The 19,879-nt window shown below is 39.6% G+C and overlaps 1 protein-coding gene across 3 annotated transcripts in view; it reads right to left on the bottom strand.

Moving 5' to 3' along the window:
* The window catches only part of ARMH3 (armadillo like helical domain containing 3), a 181,447-nt gene that overhangs the window by 140,115 nt on the left and 21,453 nt on the right, over positions 1-19,879 (bottom strand). For all 3 annotated transcript variants that reach the window (XM_005888075.2, XM_070363369.1, XM_070363368.1), the window contains 7 exons: positions 15,579-15,635; positions 14,375-14,418; positions 13,242-13,302; positions 11,073-11,119; positions 10,517-10,592; positions 8,858-8,951; positions 3,702-3,803 (listed from right to left, as the gene is read on the bottom strand). In XM_005888075.2, the coding sequence (XP_005888137.1) occupies positions 3,702-3,803; positions 8,858-8,951; positions 10,517-10,592; positions 11,073-11,119; positions 13,242-13,302; positions 14,375-14,418; positions 15,579-15,635 (481 nt within the window). The remainder of the gene's footprint in view (positions 1-3,701; positions 3,804-8,857; positions 8,952-10,516; positions 10,593-11,072; positions 11,120-13,241; positions 13,303-14,374; positions 14,419-15,578; positions 15,636-19,879) is intronic.

Genomic DNA, 19,879 nt, shown 5'->3' with positions numbered 1-19,879 from the left:
TAAAAATGTATATCATCAAAAAGAACATTCACACTTTCTTTTCCCACAAAATTCATGAACGAAAATCAAGGTTTTACTAAAGTAATTCTTGCTTTTCTTCTAGACAAAAGAATTCCCCCATAAGATTTTTTTCTTAAGTGTTCTGGTAGTATGACAGACAGCTAAACATCTTCCTGGGAACCATTCAATTATTTTAACAGTCCTTAAAACTGTGGCCCAAATCAGGGCCATGCCCTTTGTTTCCATATCAGCCTTTTGCTTCTGGACAATCAGATCCATTCCTTTTCCAAGTCCACCTCATCCACTAGTTAAAGCACCACCATCTTTACTCATCTACCACAAAATCTAGAACATTTTTATAACTGTTCATAGCAAACTGGCAGCAGAACCAGAAAAAAATTAACTGGAAACTAGGGTCCAGCTCACGCTCTCCTTACAATGTGAACATTACTTACAACCAGGAAAGCTAGGAACTCTTGATCATTTTTCTTCCTGCCAAAGCTACTCACTCTACAAATATTTATTACCGACTATGTGGTAGGTAGGGCTTCCCTGGTGGCTCAGTGGTAAAGAATCCGCCTGTCAATGCAGGGGACGTGGGTTCCATCCCTGGCTGGGGAAGATTCCCTGGAGGAGGAAATGGCAACCCACTCCAGTATTCTTGCCTGGAAAATTTCATGGACAGAGGAGCTTGGAGGGCTATAGTCCATGAGGGTAACAAAGAGTCGGACATGACTGAGCATACACACATGTGGCAGGCACTATGCTAGGCAGTAGACATATAGTACTGGACTAAAGAAAGGTCTGTGGCCTCCCAGAACTCACATTCCAGTTATTAAAAAAGAAAGCAACCTCAGTAACAGGGCTCTAAGCCCACACAAAGGACCCAGAAAGAGCTAACCCATCACTGCCAATTACCAGAACCATTATAACTTTTTTGCTTTTCAGGATGTTTGTGGGTGAGGTGGTGAAGTGGAAGTAAAAAGAGGGTTATACCAGCATATCCAAAACAGAAAAATGGCTTATGTTGTTTCAAATCAGCTTTGACAGGACCCAGACTAAAGTCCATTCTGGAGAGATCTATTAACAGATTACCGTGCTATGAAAGTTAGCTAACAGTACTCATCCTGACATTAACCTGTTACTTCCTCAAAGATGAAATCTATAAACCAAAACCTGACAGTTAGAAGGCATAAGGAGGGTCGTGGTCAAAGAAATACATTTACCTCTCCTTAGCGATAGGCGGTGCAAAAGAGTAATGACGATGATCCTATCTGACATTCCGGTAGCTTACAGCAGAGCGCCTAAGCAGCCAGAAAAGAAATGCCTTGCTGACACAAAACCAGATTTGTGAGACTTTTCTACCTACCCCTGGCCACAGAGCTTCTCTGGTACTATCCTTCCCTTTCCCCAGATTTGTAAGACTCTTCTACCTACTGCTGGTCACAGAGTTCTCTGGCACTATCCTTCCCTTTCCCCAAAAACCTGATAAGCAACTCTTGCAGAAAAGCCTGCAGCTATCTCTCCACTTTAAAAAAACTGTTCCTGATTACAAATATAAGGCATATTTCATTATTATTCATTTTTAAAATTCATAAAAGCCCCAAAAAACAAGAACAATAAAAAATAAGTTTAATCATACCAAACATCATAAACGTTGGTCAATCAACTTTAGGCTATGTATGCAAAGATATATATTTTTAGTATTTTTATCTCTTGCCTATCTTAAAGATTGAGCAGATATTCCCTCAGGGTGACAATACCCAAGACAGAATAACTTCAGGGGAAAAAAATAGACTTTGAAAGCACAGCCGAAATCAAGGCGATAATAAACACAAAACTCTGAATCATGGAGAGGAATAGCTGGGGAAGGGACACACAGGTAGCTTCAACAGCATTAATAGTTTCTTAAGTTGACTGATAGGTTCATTTTATTATTATACTTTTTATCCTATGCTATTTATTATGCTTATTATAAATTTTATAATCTAATAGTAATAAATACTTAAAGTATTTTTATAGGCAGCAAATGATATATAATAAAGAAGACAAAATAGTACTGGGGGGAGGGGAAGGAGGAGCAGAGCCAAGAAAAAGTTGCTTCTATTGCCACTAAAAACATAATGAGATCCTGTTAGCCAGGTCAGGGTCTTAATCAACAGGAAGGGAGCTGGGCCAATGAAGACACACAGGTATCATTTTGAAATTAACTCTTCATCATAGTTAACCATATTTAGGCTGCCATATCCTACCATATCAAGGCTTCCTTTTAGCAAAAATCTAACCCAGCCAGAATTTACAGAAACAGCCTGAGACCACTCATGCTGCAATTAATCTACCCTCAATTTTGCCTTCTATTTATGTTATGGATGGCACAGTAACCAGTACAATGAGGATTATATAACCATTAAAGCTAAAAGTGAGTTTCAAGGGCCTCAATTCACTGTGTTATATCAAGCAAAGCTAGAAATCTATTTTCAGGGTCACATCTATGTGGTTTTTGGCTTTCTGTGGTTGCTGCAGTATTTCCAGAAAAAGGGAGAGGTTACAGATTTCCAAAAAGGAGAAGCAATGGCCTCAGGAAACACTGATGCATGTATAACAATGGGATTGTACTTAGTGCCACTTAAAAATAGTTAAAATGGTAAATTTTACATTATGTGTATTTTACAATAGACATATATACTAGAAATAAATAAAATTGTAAACACTCATACAGATCCAGTTTAAAAAAAAAAAAAAACTAGGCTTAAAAAAATTAAAACCTTGAGATATATACTGAACAGAATTTGCTGGGTTTCTTCCCAATTTCTTCTTCTAGCCCAACTATTCCACGACCCTGCTGCTACTGCTGTGTCCGGCTCTGTGCAACCCCATAGACGGCAGCCCACCAGGCTTCCCTGTCCCTGGGATTCTCCAGGCAAGAATACTGGAGTGGGTTGCCATTTCCTTCTCCAATGCATGAAAGTGAAAAGTGAAAGTGAAGTCGCTCAGTTGTGTCGAACTCTTAGCGACCCCATGGACTGCAGCCTACCAGGCTCCTCCATCCATGGATTTTCCGGGCAAGAGTACTGGAGTGGGGTGCCACTGCCTTCTCCGTTTCACTACCCTACCACCAGTTAAAAGATCATAGAAAAATCATCAACAGAGGAAGAAGAGGAAAACTAGACAGAATAACATCAAGCTTTTCTAATACCTATTTGTCTCCCACTCCCATTCTGCATTTCACGGATGAGGACTAACACTTATATTTTAAGTGTTAAAAAACACAGTCCCTCTGAATCTCACCTCTTCCTACTGTACTCTGCACAACAGTCCTAATTCTCACTATGAGCTGATGTTTTCAGTTCTTGTCCTCAAAAGGGAATTCCCTGAACATGCTAATCCCCTCACTTCCTACACATAAGAGTTTGCATCTACTTACCAAAATCTATTAAGAAGACTTGCTAGTTTTTGTAGAGATCAATTTATTTTCTCTGTTCTATTTTGGAGCACTCCCGCTCCAGCTCCAGGTTTTTCCAACACCATCTAATTGCCATCTGGCAGTGAGAAATTTTCCAGTAATCAGGACCATCACTTTGCAAGGAGGTCCCAATGGGTCATCTCGTCAAAGCTTATAAGTATTAATGCTGCTCCTTGATCAAGCTAAGCAGCTACCTACCACCTCCTGCTTCCTGAGCTCTCAAAAGAGAATGCCTTACCTTTGGTGTCTTGCATGACAATCGAGCTATACTTTAAGAAGGTTATCAGTAGATTACTGGTCTGTACATCTGCATCCAGTGGGAGTTCCACAGAACTTATAACTGGAATAGAACAGATAAAATGCATTCAGCCTGTAACATATTCCATTTAACACTTCTACCTATACAGACAACTTGCCAGCAGGCAAGGAAATCACAAAAGAATCTTTCTCCAAAACAGAGGAAAGACTGAGTGCTTATCATAACACTGTTATCTAGTCTTCCTAGGCCTCTAGAGCTCTTCCTACCCCCAAGATTAAGCCCAAAGTCTTTCTCTCCTATCTAAGAATGCCTGTCTAAAGGAAGAGTGCTTTTCTCCCAATGTTCTAAGAAGGGTATTTTGATTCCACTTTCTAGTTCCAAGCAAACCAAAAGGGTTCAAGGCCCTTCTAAAAAGCACTTTAATTTGTACCTAAGTGAAAGAGCTGTATTGAATATAAATGTGCCTTGCTTTGATGAGTCTACTGCTTAAAATAAATGACAATTCATTCCTAATATGGAAAAATCTTGCTCAGAGAATAAGCCTTTAGGCTGGAAATACGCAAGATGGAAGGGAAAAAAGACAGAAATACATTCAAATTCTACTTCTTAATCCCTTTCCCACAAAAGGGAACCTGAAGGAATACCAGACTGAAAACAGGTGGACATTACTGAGAATAGAGTTTTATATACCTAGTTGCTTGCTGGAGAAACTGTCCCTGCTGAACAACAAGGGACCAGACTAGGGCTGACCCACACAGGATAGCCTTAATACAGATCCCCAAGTTCCTGATATTTTACATGAGATTTAGACATCTTGTTAAGTACTTTTACACTGTCTAAAACATAATATACAAAAAAAAGGAAACTCATGATTGCCTAGAAAAACTAGAGGATCTATAGTTTTCTGTTATATTTTCACCTATGAAAACTCAGCTGAGTCTGGGATACTATTCATAATATGTATTCTTAACCATAATGAATCCCTTTGAAGTTATTACTATGTATGCTGAGAACATTTATTAACAATGCGAAACATTTGCATATTATGGATCCATGATACATAGCAAGCACAGCAAAAAGCCTTATGAGAAGAAATTAGCATGCCCAACCCTTGGCTGTTTTCCCACAGTTCAGCCCCCGAGAACTAACAGAAGACAAATATATTTTGATGTTGAAATACTAATATATCTTAAAATTCATGTTATGGATTAATGACTTGACACTGTCATTTCAAACTACAGCCTATTCTGAAGCTCAGAGCCCATAATCCTTCCTTTGTCCAATACAAAGAGGCATTGATCTGGTTAAGTGGGGCTTTTTTCCCCCCAACTCAAACACAGAGATAACTAGAAAACTGTCTTACATAATACTTAGAAATATAGAAGTATATGTATTTTTAGTTTACAAGAAAATCCTCCCATGCCAAGGCTGAGTTGTCAAATGTCAAGCCTGAACTGAGAACAAACGTTATAGCTAAACTGCTGACTTTTTAAAAATAATGGCAACAGTGACATACCTTTAAATATAACTAGGCCACTGAGCACCAGTTATATTAAAAACCAATTAAAAAACCAAAACTTGAGGATAGAGATATAAGACTTAGGACCCCTATAAAAAGGAAATAAGTTAGGAGAGAAGAAAAAAAGACAAAATAGAAGCAATATCAATAGAATAAAATCCCTCACAAATTAAAATCTGCTTCCTAAGAGGTATTCCTTGATCGCTGGCTTCGTAATTCTTCCCAGCAGCCTTTGTCAAGGGAGATAGTCATTTGAAAGTGGGCTGACTCCAATCTTCCCACTAGAAAAAGTAAAACCTCACTGGTTGTAAGTAAGTAAGCACAAATCAAGTTGCATAATCAAGTGTGTGGGTGGAAGTGTTCACAATGAACAGTTTGAAAGGCGGTTCTCTGAAGCAGCCAAACCCCAACATCACATGAAATCATATATACAGATATAGACAAAGATATATATGTGTGTGTGTAGATATACCTATGCGAACCCAAACGTGTGCACATGCACGCGCACACACACACAAGCCTTTTGATATCCATGGTAACCACGAAGGATTCATCGTTAAAGAAAAAAAACAGATTTTCTGCTGGAATATTATTTGGTGACCAGAATAAGCAGAGAACAAGCGGGCAATCCTACTACATGTTCCTTCTCATTAAGATACAGGTATGCCCTGCTTTTCAGCTCATTTTACAAAAGCCACTTTGCCTCCTCAAAAAAAAACTACCTCAGTACTTGTTTTCACTAATGCAAAGTCTAAAGACGGTTTTCACTTTTCAGAAAAAAGGAGGGAGTTCCCTGGTGGTCCAGGGGGTAAGACGGTGCTCTCAATGCAGAGGGCCCAGGTTCAATTACTGGTCAGGGAACTAGATCCCATATGCACCAAATAAGAGTTCAAATGCTGCAACAAAGACCTGGTGCAGCCAAAATAAATAAATGTTTTAAAAAAAAAGGAAAAAAGGCAAAATGGAGAGGGGCAGAATAGGTATAGTGAATTAACAGGTACATACCATTATATACACTAAATAAACTACAAAGATATATCACATATCACAGAGAATATAGCCTATATTTTATATATTTTATAGTAACTATTTGTTGTTTAGTTACTCAATAGTGTCTGACTCTTTGTGACCCCATGGACTGTTGCCTATCCAGGCTCCTCTGCCCGTGGGATTCTCTAGGCAAGATTACTGGAGTGGGTTGCCATTTTCTTCTCCAATATAAATGGAGTATAATCTTTAAAATTTGTGAACCACTATGCTGTATACCTGAAACATATTGTAAATCAACTATACCACCAGTTTTTAATTAATTAAATTTTTTAAAAAAGACAAGTGAGGGAATTCCCTGAAGGTCCAGTGGTTAGGACTCTGGGCTTTCATAGCAGAGGGCCCAGGTGCAATCCCTGATTTGGAACTAAGATCTCACAAGCCATGTGGCCAATAAAAAAGACAAGTGATAACAAGAATTAGTAAGGATGTGAAGAAAAGGGAACTCTTATGTACTGCTAATGGGACTGTAAATCAGTGTAACCACTAAGGAAAACTGTATAAAGGTTCCTCAAAAAATTAAAAACAGAACTACCATATGATCCAGCAATCCTACTTGTAGGTATATATACAAAGAAGTGAAAATAGGATATCAAAGAGATATTTTCACTCCCATGTTCATTACAGCATTATTCACAGTAGCCAAGATACTACAAACACTATATGGCATCACTTACATGTGGAATCTTAAAAAAACAAGTCAAGCTCATAGAAAAAGAGAGTAGAAAAGTGGTTGTCAGGGGTTAGGGGATGGAGGAAATAGGGAGAGGTTGGTAAAAGGACACAAACTTTCAGATTGGCAAAATCTGAAGATCTAACGTAAAATATTAAAATGGTAACCATGTTGATAATACTATGTTGTATAGCTAAATTTGCTAAGAGAGTTGAACTTAAAAGTTCTCATCCCCTACAAAAAAGAAAAAGAAAAACACATGAGGTAACGGATGTGTTAATAGATAGGGGGAATTTTCTCACAATGTATATGCATATCAACTCACCTCAATAAAGCTAAAAAAAATTTTTTTAAGTATACACATTCAACTTTATTTTCTCAAATTCAGGCAAATAAAAGTAGAAAAAAAAAAATCCTACCACCTATCAACAATTAGAAATGAAAGTAACAAGAAACAAGAGTGATGGGGTGAGACGAAAGACAAAGGCAAAAAATGAAAACCGCGTTCAGCGTTTGTTTTGCAGCAAAAGTTGTAACAGAAGCATCGGCATCCCCAGCAGTGAGAGTGATACCACTCAATTCCTTCCCACAAACTACACGCAGCATGTAAGAATCAAGCCACCCAGTTCTGAACTGCGTCTGTGAGCATCTGTGCTTTATCTAAATTTACTCTGTGCATCCATTAGCAAGATGCAACCTAAGATATTTGCTTCTTTGCTTTATGCAATTTCAGCTCACAGAAGGTCGTGTAGGAAAGCTCTGCTTTCAGAGAACAGGGGAAATCTGTATTTTGGAATTTGACTATCAATTGAAAACAGATCCAATTTGCTACCACAGACTTGAAAATCAGTGGCACCTCCCAGTAATACTTTTGTACTAATACTGCTTGTATTACCTTGAAATGCTAATACCACAGGTGTTATATCAAAGTTTAAAGGAGAAACAGCAGAGCAAAGATGGTCATATCAAATATAGACAGTAGGGGGGCACAATTTTTTTACCCAAAATGAGTTCAACATTTGAGGCAAAACATCAAGTATTAATGAAGACTGTTTTTAGGTTAAGTTATTCCCTCAAGCACACTAAGCTGACATTAGAACCAATTCAGGTTGATACAAAGTTTATTGGGCAAAATTCTTAATTTCTTTTCTATTACCCTTTTCATAACTTCCAGTGATAAGATCTATACAGTAGAATGTTGTTGTTGTTGTTATCTTTTAAAGGAGAGAAATCTTAAATACCCAGCAAATTCCCAATTATTACACACTTGTCATTTTCTAACTGGGTGTGCCTGGCAGACACATAACAGTGAACAAATTCCAAGTTCACTTTCTCATTCATTTAGTCAACAAATATTTACTAAGCAGTAACCATGTCAAGCACTATGCTGGACATTTAATGGTGCACAAAACAGGCATGGTCCCAACCCTGATCCATGCAAGGTTCTTACTGTCAACTCTTACTAATCTTAGGCAAACCTCATACTCCCCTGGCCTCAATTCCCTCATTTGTCAAATGATAACATGAGACGATTTTACCATTTTACATTTATTTCAGTGAGATATTCATAAAATATCTCATCTGAGCTTCACAAGTACCCTCAGTTTGGCAAGACAGGCATCACTGATCTCTGCGATCCCTTTTAAAATCTACCATTTCCATGATTCTACAACCATTCCCTATGGAGGACAAGCTGGAGTTTCGTAGCTTCTTACACAGAGGAAAGCATTTGACTATCTTTTATTTAGAGTTTCACAAATCCTAAAGATAATTTCTTAAGCAAAAGAACTAACAATTATGCTTTTTGTCAGGGAAAGAAAAACAACAACAACTACACTCACCCCTAAAGATTCAAGATTGTATTAATCAAGAAAACAAAGGAGGTGATGGACTTACCATCAGAGGAGGGTGGCGTGGTCCCAAGTGGTGTGGCTGGGGTTGTTGGAGCAGGACTGACAGGGGTTGTCACCAAGCCCATTTCTGGATGACTCTGAAAGAGAACACAGATAAGGATAAGAAAAGAGAAGACTGTGGGTGTCCTCTGCTTAACGTTTCTGGTATTCCTGGCCTCATAAACAGAAAGCTCACTGAGGAGAGACTGCTTCTACATTTAGTTCCTATTTAGTGCCTGATTACTGTTGATGCTTGCTAAACTCTAATAAGCTCTGCAGGCTAGTTTTCTTTAAGTAACTAAGTTCCCATTATGTAAGTTTACCTACAGAACCATATGAATAAAAAACTGGGGTAAACAAATACACAGAAATATTCCACACACAAAAAAGGGCACTTGTAGTCCTATCTGAATCTGAGAAGGGACTATTATCTGATCAACCCAAAACATATCTACAGACTATTCTGATGACCACATAAGTCAACTAGTAAGTGCAGGTGAGCCAATGGGATAACAGACACTATAAGAAGGGCTATGCAGAGGGCAGCCCTCCTTGTTCCACCAAAAACAAGAGTGTGTGGGGTGGGGAGGCAGAGACATGGGCGGAGACATCCACTAGGAACCAAAAGAGATGACTCCTCTTTCCCTTACCTTCCTTAGCCATCCTTGCCACATCAGCTCTTGAGAATCAGGCTTAGTGGTGGCTACTCCCTTCTCTTCCCCAATAGTTTTATCAGATTTTACCCTCCTCACTTTGTCCTTTAAAATCAATTACAGAATTTGGAGAGCTAACAAGGAACATCATGAGAATCATGGATAAAGCCTCATGTGATCAATAGTGAAAAATGAGAATTGCTAAACCAGCAAACCAGACCCCAAAACCAGCACAGCTTTTTGACCTTATTTTTTTTTGTTGCTGAAACTCAGTGGCTCCCATACATAATGACCCTTTGAGAAAAAAGCATAAGCACACTTTCCCTTAAAAAAAACTTCATACATAATTTAAACAGTCTGACTTTAAAAACACTTCATCAATTTTTAAAGACAGCTTTCATGGGCAGCACTTGAGTTCTCAGCCTATTTTAGTTCCTTCTGTACCAACAACTTAGGACATCCCTTAGGCAAGTGACCCAGTACTCAGGATTCTATGACTTCCTGCTTTCAATATTTGTTGACCTTTTTTTTTTTTTTTTTTTTTTGGTTAACAGCGAACCTTATGCTGCACAGGATATTTTGTACTTTTCTTCTCTGGAAATGGATGAGATAATAACATAAGTGACGTGGCCTATTTTACCTCTGGTCGTAATTCCAGAGAGGTTTAGGAAGCAGAAAGCCTGTTAAAAAAATCCGTATGGGCAGATATTACTAAGGGATTTCCAGCGAGCAAAATGACATAATCTCATCTCATTTGGGTTAGCAGAATCAGTCAACTGGTCAATACCATTAACTTGGCATGTTACCAGTTCCATTTTAGCACCAGATGGAGACATAGATATTTGAGGAGAGCATGAAGCAAAGGCAACTGATGCAACTATTTAGTTACTAACTACGGCTCATCAATGCAAAGTAGGGTTTACATGAGCACACCCAGATAGGCTTTTCAATGGAGTGAATCTGTATGAAAGTCAGGGAGAAAAAGAACTGAAGTTTTTAATATAACCAACCTGGGCTAATACTGTGATAAAGTTGCGATTTAAATGAACAGCTTCATAAAGTGCCAGAAGGATGGCCTCGTTGGTTCTAAAGAAAAAGAGAGCAAATTGGAGAGTCTCTTATATAATGAAGAAGGTAAAAGAGTATAATCATCAAGATAAGATTTCACCCCAACTCCTCATTATAAATCCCTTTGAGTTTCTAATGCTTCATTATTTCCTTTTTGGGCTTATATAAAGGAAATACAGTCAGCACTTTAATTCCTTAGATCTGTTCTTACCTACTTCACTATTTCCCCTTTTCACTTTTTCACCCCAATCCAGTTAAGTCCTTAACTGCCTCAGACACCAAGTCCTCTTTATTTCCTTTCAGAGATAGCTGGGAACAGTTTTACAACTTCTTAGAGCTCAATACATGCCAAGTCCCATTATTATTTAAAACTCAAGAAACATTTGACAATCATCAAAAAAGTTTGAATCTGCAGAGATAAAGTTTCACACTTTCATATCCAGTAAGAGAGTCCACACTTGAAGTTCAAGTCACCGCACAAGTTCATCAGGCACTTACTGTACTGAGATTTTCTCATGGGCATCTGCTATGAACATGCTGCCCACCTGTGGAAGAAAAGGGGAATTGCAGAGTTATAGCAGGGAAATGTGAGAGGAGCTCTGGGCCCTACAAAGCTTAATCAGTGAAAAAAACAAGCTGCAGCATGAGGGAATCCTGGCCCACCAGTCACACACAACAAAACCAGCTCACTTTGAAGATCTTAAAAGAATCATAAGTAATGAAACTCTCCTAAACTTTCTTTGCTTAAAGGGACTTAAAAAAAAAATCCCAGTACTTTTGTCCAGGTCTATGTGTTAGTCCAGTAACCACTGACAGCAAGTAAATGATAACTTAAACATCCTCATCACTTTGCCTCTGTCCTGGAAGCTGCTTATCTGAAACAAACTAACTCACAAAGAGCATTACAGAAAGCAGGCTGTTTATCCAGCACAGAGTTGTCTTGGGGGAATATTTGGGTTTCAGACCAGAACTATTAAATCAGTGGTCAGCAACCTTTTTAGCATCAGGGACTAGTTTCGTGGGAGACAATTTTTCTGTAGACCAGGGGATGGGGGGATGATTTCAGGATGATTGAAGTGCATTACATTTATTGTGCACATTTCTACTATTATTGTATCAGCTCCACCTCAGATCATTAGGCATTAGATCCCAGAAGCTGGGGATGCCTGGTCTAAAAGAAACCTACTATACATCTTTCCAGAGAAGGCAATGGCAAACCACTCCAGTACTCTTGCCTAGAAAATCCCATGGATGGAGGAGCCTGGTAGGCTGCTGTCCATGGGGTAGCTACGAGTCGGACAAGACTGAATGACTTCACTTTCACTTTTCACTTTCACACAATGGAGAAGGCAATGGCAACCCACTGCAGTGTTCTTGCCTGGAGAATCCCAGGGACAGCAGAGCCTGGTGGGCTGCCGTCTATGGGGTCGCACAGAGTTGGACACGACTGAAACGACTTAGCAGCAGCATACATCTTTCACATCATGAAATCTTTTGTTTGTGTCCTAGTCAGGGCAGTTGAATGAACAAATGGAATAGGTTGCCCTGATATATGGGATATCAGAGGCAGAGATAGATGCCCATCCTTCTAACACTGCCTTTTCCACCTATTTATTGATGCCCAAATCCATGCAGCCAGAGCTCCATTTATTTGGTACAAAACTTTTTCTTCTTGGCTAAAAGGCAAAGGTCCCTGGAAGCAATAGGATTATATCTAATGCATCTAATCAAATACTGATACAGCCCTCACACTGTTTCAACATCTGAGGGACTACCCATTTGTGCTTCAGAATTAAAGAGCTTATCGTGTCCTTTCCTTGAAAGTAGGTTCTGAGAATGAAAAAGGCAGAGGGGAAAAGTTGCCTTTTGAGGGGTGGGAATGGGGCAGGGCCTGTTGTTCCTTACAATGAACTCAAAATCTGTTTTGCCCTAGGGCTGATTACTTGAATACTAATACCCAAGAACCAGACTTTCTGAATCTGTCTAAATTCTGAGACCTTAGATTTACCTCTTAAAAATTAGTCCCAGATTACCTGGCCTAAAACGCCTACCATGCTAAGGTTGAGATACCTTGCTCAAGAGTCTTGCAAACTGAATCAGTAATTTTCCCAAACCATGGACCCCTCAGCCCAGATCCTAAACCTTTAGATGAGTGGCTTGGATCACTGCACCAATCCCTCAATTCCAGGACAAATGATGATGGGGTCACAGCAAACAGCCAAGGATCGCTTATGGTTGGACTCAGATCTAAAGCCTCTATGCTCGGTTCCATACCTGTCCTCAAACAGAGCCAACTGTCTCTCTCTTTTTTTTTTTTTTTTCCTAGTTCTTTTTTTTCAGAGACAGTTCTTCAGGAAGCAGAAGTCTGGCTTAATATGAACCTTTCTTTTTTTTTGTAGCCTTAAAAAAATTGAATTAATTTGAGGAAAAAAAAAAAAAACCAGCCCCAGAGAAATCAGAGCTCTTCTTTGCCCTGCCTAACTTAGGTTTGGAAATCACTAGAAGAGATACAGCTCTCCAAAAAATCTGCTATGAGCAGCCTCTCTCCCCTCATGATGCCATTATCTCAAATATCTAAACTTCTGAGTCCAGACTTGTCTACCCCTATAGATCTCATATATTTTTGAGCAGGGGAGTGGGGAAAAAAAAAAGACAAGTAGGACTTACCATATTTGTTAAAGCAGAGAAAAAACCACTCTGGTGTTCTTCTTCCTTGTCTTTATACTGCCTGAACAAAAATAACTAAATTCAACTTTAGTGTTATTTATCACATATGTTTTTGTCCTTGGCATACTAGGTAATCAGGGCAGCTCACTGGCAGAATTCACTGACTCCAGAAAACAAAAACGTTCTAACAACCGAGCCTCTGCAGTTTGCCTTGCAAGTTAAGAGGCACCCATCTGCTCTTGAGGTAGCGTACACCAAAATGCCCAGCTACTTCAGGAGAGACTTAGAAAGCAAGCTGCAAAAGTGTGAAATGCTCTAACATATGGTTGATCCAGTTATTTCCCAAACAGACTATTACTTGAAAAGTGTGACAGTAAAATTAAGGCTTGTGTAACAGTGAAAATCTTGTTTGTTTTTGAAGGAAAAGGAGGGGAATCTGTGAGCTCAACTATTTGTGGAGATGGGGACAGATTTGAAATTCCAACACTCAATTGTACGTGAGGAAAGTCTGGAAAGGAGTAAGAAAGATCCTGCCTGGCCCTTGCCAGGATTAGATACAATTCTGATTTCCATTCAATGAATACCAAATCCTCCCCATCCGCAGCAAGGGTGGGGGGAAAGCAAGCATCGAAGAAAAGAGCCCCCAGAATAGACAGGACTCTAGGAAACTGCAGTTGATTACTGATAAAAAAGAAATATCTGTCAAACGAGAATTCAGCGCTATCTCTTTTCTTCCTTTTTATAAGCATACAAAAAAAGCAGCACTTCACAACCTTTTTTTTACATAGAAACGGTATTTAAATGATACATTGAGCTAAATGGAATAGCCTGCCTGTGGCTGGAAAATTTGTTAAAATGCTCTGCAACAAAATGTCAAAGGTTGCAAAAGAACGTTTAATGTTAAGAGCTGCTTAAACTAAAGATGGACACTAATGTGGTGGCTACTTTTCTCCTAGTGTTAGAACCCACCCCTGCTAAAGCCATCAAGTCAAGCTAGAGCAAATGCATCTGCCAGCAGATATACCTCTGAATACTCTTCTAGGATAGGTAAGGATGTTCACCCAAGAACTCTTAACAAACCTGTTCCTGACTCAACCAGTTCAAATTCAGTTTCTGAATGCAGATGGACTTACCTGTTGTACTCAGATAAAGCTTGAGCAATCACAAGCCCCATTCCCTAGAGAGAAAAAAGACAGCATAGGTGAAATAAGGGCCTGATGATAATGCTATGACTAGACCACATAAAACACTAATGACAGTCCAAACCCAGCAAGTTCTACCTGAAAGTAGGCAACAAGGACAGAAACTCTGAGAGACCTGTCAAAGGATGAAAAGGAACTTCTCTGGAAGACTTTTCTGATCTAATTACATTATTTAATGTTTCTAGATATAATTAAAAGAGCAAGAGATGAAACAGACCAGCCCAGACCACTGACAATTTCACTGGGGTCTTTTTCACCTCAAAAGAGAAGACTAAGTTAGAATCTTTAAACAAAAAGCTCTCAGATGTCTCTAAAAACAACCCACAATAAAAGTAACAATGAGTCCCACCTTAAATGAAGGTACATACAAACAAGCCACTCTCTTTCAGACCACAGGAAAACAGTAGTGTAACAGAAAGAAGCATCCAATAAATATTAAAGTAACTTATCAACCTTCCCCCTAGAACCTGCTAAGCATATCACAAAGATCAATTAAAGCCACAAGAATGAATCATGTGTGCTTTTTCTTTCTTCATAAGAGAAATTAGAAGAACGAAGAGGGCAGACGGAAAGAGAATAAAACCAGATACCTGGTCATCTTCTTCCTCCCTATATTGAGAGATCAAGTTTTATTTTCCAAACCTTCAAGGATATATGTACCACATATTATATCATCCTCCACAGTTCAGCTTCACCAAGTCAGGCTATAAATATAATCTGACTAGTTCTACAAGAAATCTCCCAACATTTAGTCATCTAAGCCTTTTTTTTTTAATTTTTAGTTTTATTGAGGTATAACTGTAAGATATTTAAAGTGATTTGACATACCATCTAAATCTTACTCTTAGAAATGTCACTTGACTCTGTAGGATAATCAAACTCAGCATACTAGAACATGAAGTATAACTGACCATTTCATCATAATTAGCAAGCAAATATCCCCTCAAACCTTCCTTCCATGATGAGAAAATAGAAAACCGCAGATAGCAGCACAATGTTCTAAAAAGAAATACCTATTCCCTCTTTATAGCCAGATTAAATTAACACAATAGTTTTCTACTCTCGGTTCTAAATATCCACTTAAAGTAAGGCCAACAAAGGCAAGTAATTAAAACACAAGAATCCAGATACTCACATTTAGAGTGGCTTCATCATCCACAATAGACAGCTTCACAATATAAGGATTCACAGACTGTAAACAAAAGGAGAGACTCCAGGTGAGTGTGACCTAGTTAAGAATCCATTAGTTATTTAACAAAGTTTTAACAAGATGCTCTCTCTAGAGTGATGTTCCTAATACCTATGCCCAACTATCTTGCCAGCTCACTTCCTCCATTTCCAGTAAATCTGTCAGTGTGCATGGCCATTTGCCAAGCACACAGAGAGAGACAGACAGACACACACACACATACCCCAAGCATGTGTATGTTTACATGCACACACACACACACACACAATTCTACTCTACCTGCATTTTCCTCTAGGCTCAATCAGCTCAGGCCTATGTCTGCCTCTTCTCTCATTTTTCCCTCTTCTTTCTAGAAGTAAGTGAACACTCCACAACACTCACTTTGTCCTATCCTGACAATAATTTACTGAGTCCATAGGGACAGCTGTCATTTGGGGGGCATAAAAGCTCCCCTGACATAAGGCACAAATTTATAAGTTGCTAACTTATACTCTCATTCCAAAGGCTCCCTAACCATTCCACAGACAATATCCAAGGACTGATTCACCCACCCGTAAAACAAAGCCACCTTGGGGGTGGAAAGTGGCAGCTGCTTAACAGCCAGAGAGGCCATTTATGGATCCAATACCCAAATAACACTGCAGGGGAACTGAAAAGAAAGATGTAATTACCCAAACTACAATCTGGTCAGGACACTGGGATTTAATGATTGTCCCATCATTTAAAGCACTGGAAGATTTCTTGAGTTTTTCCAGATTCAATCTCAGCTGGGTAGCATATGGAAATGGACATATATTTAAACTCATTAAGCAACTGGGCCATCTCCTACCGGTGGGATGAGAACCAATGACCTGCTCACCTTGAAAACATCCCCCACATGGTATGTGAGGAAAGACCCTCTACAGCTCAGGAACAAACTCTAACCCAAGAAAAGCTAGAACAATAGTTCTTAGATTAACAGCTTTTACAGCAACCAAGAAAAGACATTACTGAGAAACTTGGAAATCCAACTAAAAGGCTAACCCCCATCTCCTCAGACTTTATTAATCAAGTTCCTGAGGTCATCTTTCTAATGTCAGTTGGGAATAGAGAAAGAGAAGCTTTGCTTTTTTTAACAGCCAAATGTTTATAAGGTTTTCTACAACCCAATTCAAGGAGGTAAAACCCACTCCATTCATTACTTGATCTAACAGATAAAGGCTCTCAATGCTTCTTCCTCTAACAACAATGCTGATGCGACAGACTTCAGATAAGATCCAAAGCAAGCAGATCCTTGGAAATGAAAATCAGCAGCGGGCTGACCTGGAGATACCATCAGGATGAGATCAAGAGTAGAAGAAGCAGGCCACTGTCTCTTGGCACAATTTTTGAAACTCCTACTTACTCACCTTCCCAAAAGTAGACTGTCTCAGGTACTAATAAGGACTACCTGATTACCAAGACATTGATTACCAAGACAAGATTACCAAGACGTTACCAAACAACCATTGCATTAGCAACTGTTGAGGAAAAGAGGAAAGGTGGCAAAAATCAAGGGTTTAACTTCCAGCTCCTTCAGTTATTAATTGTGATGAGGTAGGCATGTTAATAAACCTAAGCTCAATTTTTTTCATCTGTAAAATGGGGAATAATATTTCCTTCCTTGGGGCTGCTACAAAATTTAAATCAAGTTAAATCCTCAGCACAGTATCTGGCATATAATAAGGACTCAATTATTGGTAGCTATATTTTTTCTCCTGACATTTTTATCACATTCAAAACAAGCTCTGTAAGGAAAAAAGAGAAAGAACAACTTAAAACCAGACATAATAAACAATTTTGTAGTATCTAGGAAACATCATGTTCAGGGCAGCAGTTGGGGGCTGAGTCACTTCATTTCAGAAGACTTAGCCAACCCAGAAGGCCAAGATCTTAAAGCTGTGAAAATTTCTATCCCAGCAGACACTGATTTTCCTTAACACTATATACCTATTGTGCTGGTCATGTTTTAAAACTCAAGACAATCTACTTTTCATCAGCAAGTCAGAATTACAAACTTCACAGAATCACTCTAATAGAGTCCAGCATTTATTTGATCTAAACCATACTTAGAGTTGATTCTAAGAACTCATTGGAAAAGACTCTGATGCTGGGAGGGATTGGGGGCGGGAGGAGACGGGGACAACAGAGGATGAGAGGGCTGGATGGCATCACTGACTCGATGGACGTGAGTCTGAGTGAACTCTGGGAGTTGGTGATGGACAGGGAGGCCTGGCGTGCTGTGATTCATGGGGTCACAAAGAGTGGCACAAGACTGAGTTACTGAACTGAACTGAAACCATACTTAAAAAATTTCATTGCTCTTCCCTACATCTTTCCCCTCCCAACCTGATCTTCTAATCTCTTAAGATTAAGTGACTAAAATGAAGTGAGGAAGAACTACTCTCATTCCTTAAGTTCAACACCTAATTTGTCTTCTCTGTATTTAGCTGGACACGGAGCCTCTCTGGCACCCTCTGCACCTTTCTGGAAAGGTTACAGCTTACCCCATTAGTCATGGGACCAAATGTGCTGGTAACTAAAATGTTGTTCTCCCGAGCACACCCTCTTGTATTTTGCATAAAACTTCTCCAGCTTTTGGTTTTGCTGTGTTCATCTGGAAATTCCTCACACTCCTGTCAAAAACGTTCCTGCTCCATGGTCACCAGGTTTCCTTAATGGTTTCTGGTGAGTGACTTATATCAAAAGCCGCAAAGCCCAGATAAATTATGCCTACCAGCTTGCCCTCATCTACTATATTAATTCTTCTGGGGTTTCTGACAGACCAGAGATGCATACCTCACTCTAGAAATATGATTTTCTCCAGCTCCATGGCCATGTCCAATTTTTCAAGCTGACATTTCAGAAAGTCTTACTGGGCTGAACCAGGGTTCTGTTCACATTCAGAGAAGCCAAGCCACTGGTCTCAGAGTGGCCTGCATCCAGCAGAATGTTCTGAAAATATTCATTACTGATGATGGTGCTTTAATATCACACATAACTCAACTCTCTTTAACTACCTTCAGCATTTTTCCTCAGCTATTTTTCTTGCTGTTGTAATAAGGCCCCAGAGGCAATTACACATGACAGAGATCAAAATGGCTACCATGCTGGCCCTTCCAGATCACCAGCAAAACAGGTGTAGGTGATAAATTACTTATTTATTAGTAGCTCCGTACACCATTCATCAGTTCCTCTGAGACAAAGAAAACAATCAGCTCCTGGAGTTTATAAAACATTAACATTGCTCCATATTCCAGTCCCTCTTTAAGTATTCCTTTCTCACAGAATCCCTTCTTTCAAATCCCTCTTTGTAAGAATAAGCTCCATATTTTATGTTACCCATCACTTTTAACATGGCAAGTAATCATATCAAAAATCGCTAAGTGAAGATCCAGAAGCTCAAAAATGAAAATATTCCCTCCAGTTGGCCCATTTGTCATAGTATTGAAAGAAGGTGAAAGTGAAGTCGCTCAGTCGTGTCTGACTCTTTGTGACTCCATGGACTGTAGCCCACCAGGCTTCTCCACCCATGGGGTTTTCCAGGCAAGAATACTGGAAGGGGTTGCCATTTCCCTCTCCAGGGGATCTTCCCCACACAGGGATTGAACCCAGGTCTTCCACATTGAAGGCAGACACTTTACCCTCTGAGCCACCAGGGAATGAGAATGTCATAGCATTGCTGCTGCTGCTGCTGCTAAGTCACTTCAGTCGTGTCTGACTCTGTGCGACCCCATAGACGGCAGCCCATCAGGCTCCACAGTCCCTGGGATTCTCCAGGCAAGAACACTGGAGTGGGTTGCCATTTCCTTCTCCAATGCATGAAAGTGAAAAGTGAAAGTGAAATCGCTCAGTCGTGTCCGACTCTTAGCGACCTCATGGACTGTAGCCTACCAGGCTCCTCCGTCCACAGGATTTTCCAGGCAAGAGTACTGGAGTGGGGTGCCATTGCCTTCTCCGCATAGTATTGCTACTTATTAAATAAAGAAAGTCAAGTTGCCTCAATGCAGCTTCTGATTTCTGGCCTCAGTAAAGTAGTCCTAGTGTCCAGGACCCAGTACCAAGTACTCCCTGCTCCTGCAAAGCAACCCCCAATGAGGCTCTGGCCTTCCCTAAATGGTCCCCTTTCTTTTCAGTGTATTCTGCCTTTTGAGGGGAATCAAGTAAATGACCAACCCAAGTGTAAATCTTTGAGTTCAGCTCTTCATCTCAAAACCTATAAATCTGTC

This window comes from Bos mutus, chromosome 26 (assembly GCF_027580195.1).
Source record: "Bos mutus isolate GX-2022 chromosome 26, NWIPB_WYAK_1.1, whole genome shotgun sequence".
NCBI lineage: Eukaryota > Metazoa > Chordata > Mammalia > Artiodactyla > Bovidae > Bos > Bos mutus.
The sequence above is the reverse complement of the archived record's forward strand: the minus strand, read 5'-3'. Positions and strand labels throughout refer to the sequence as shown.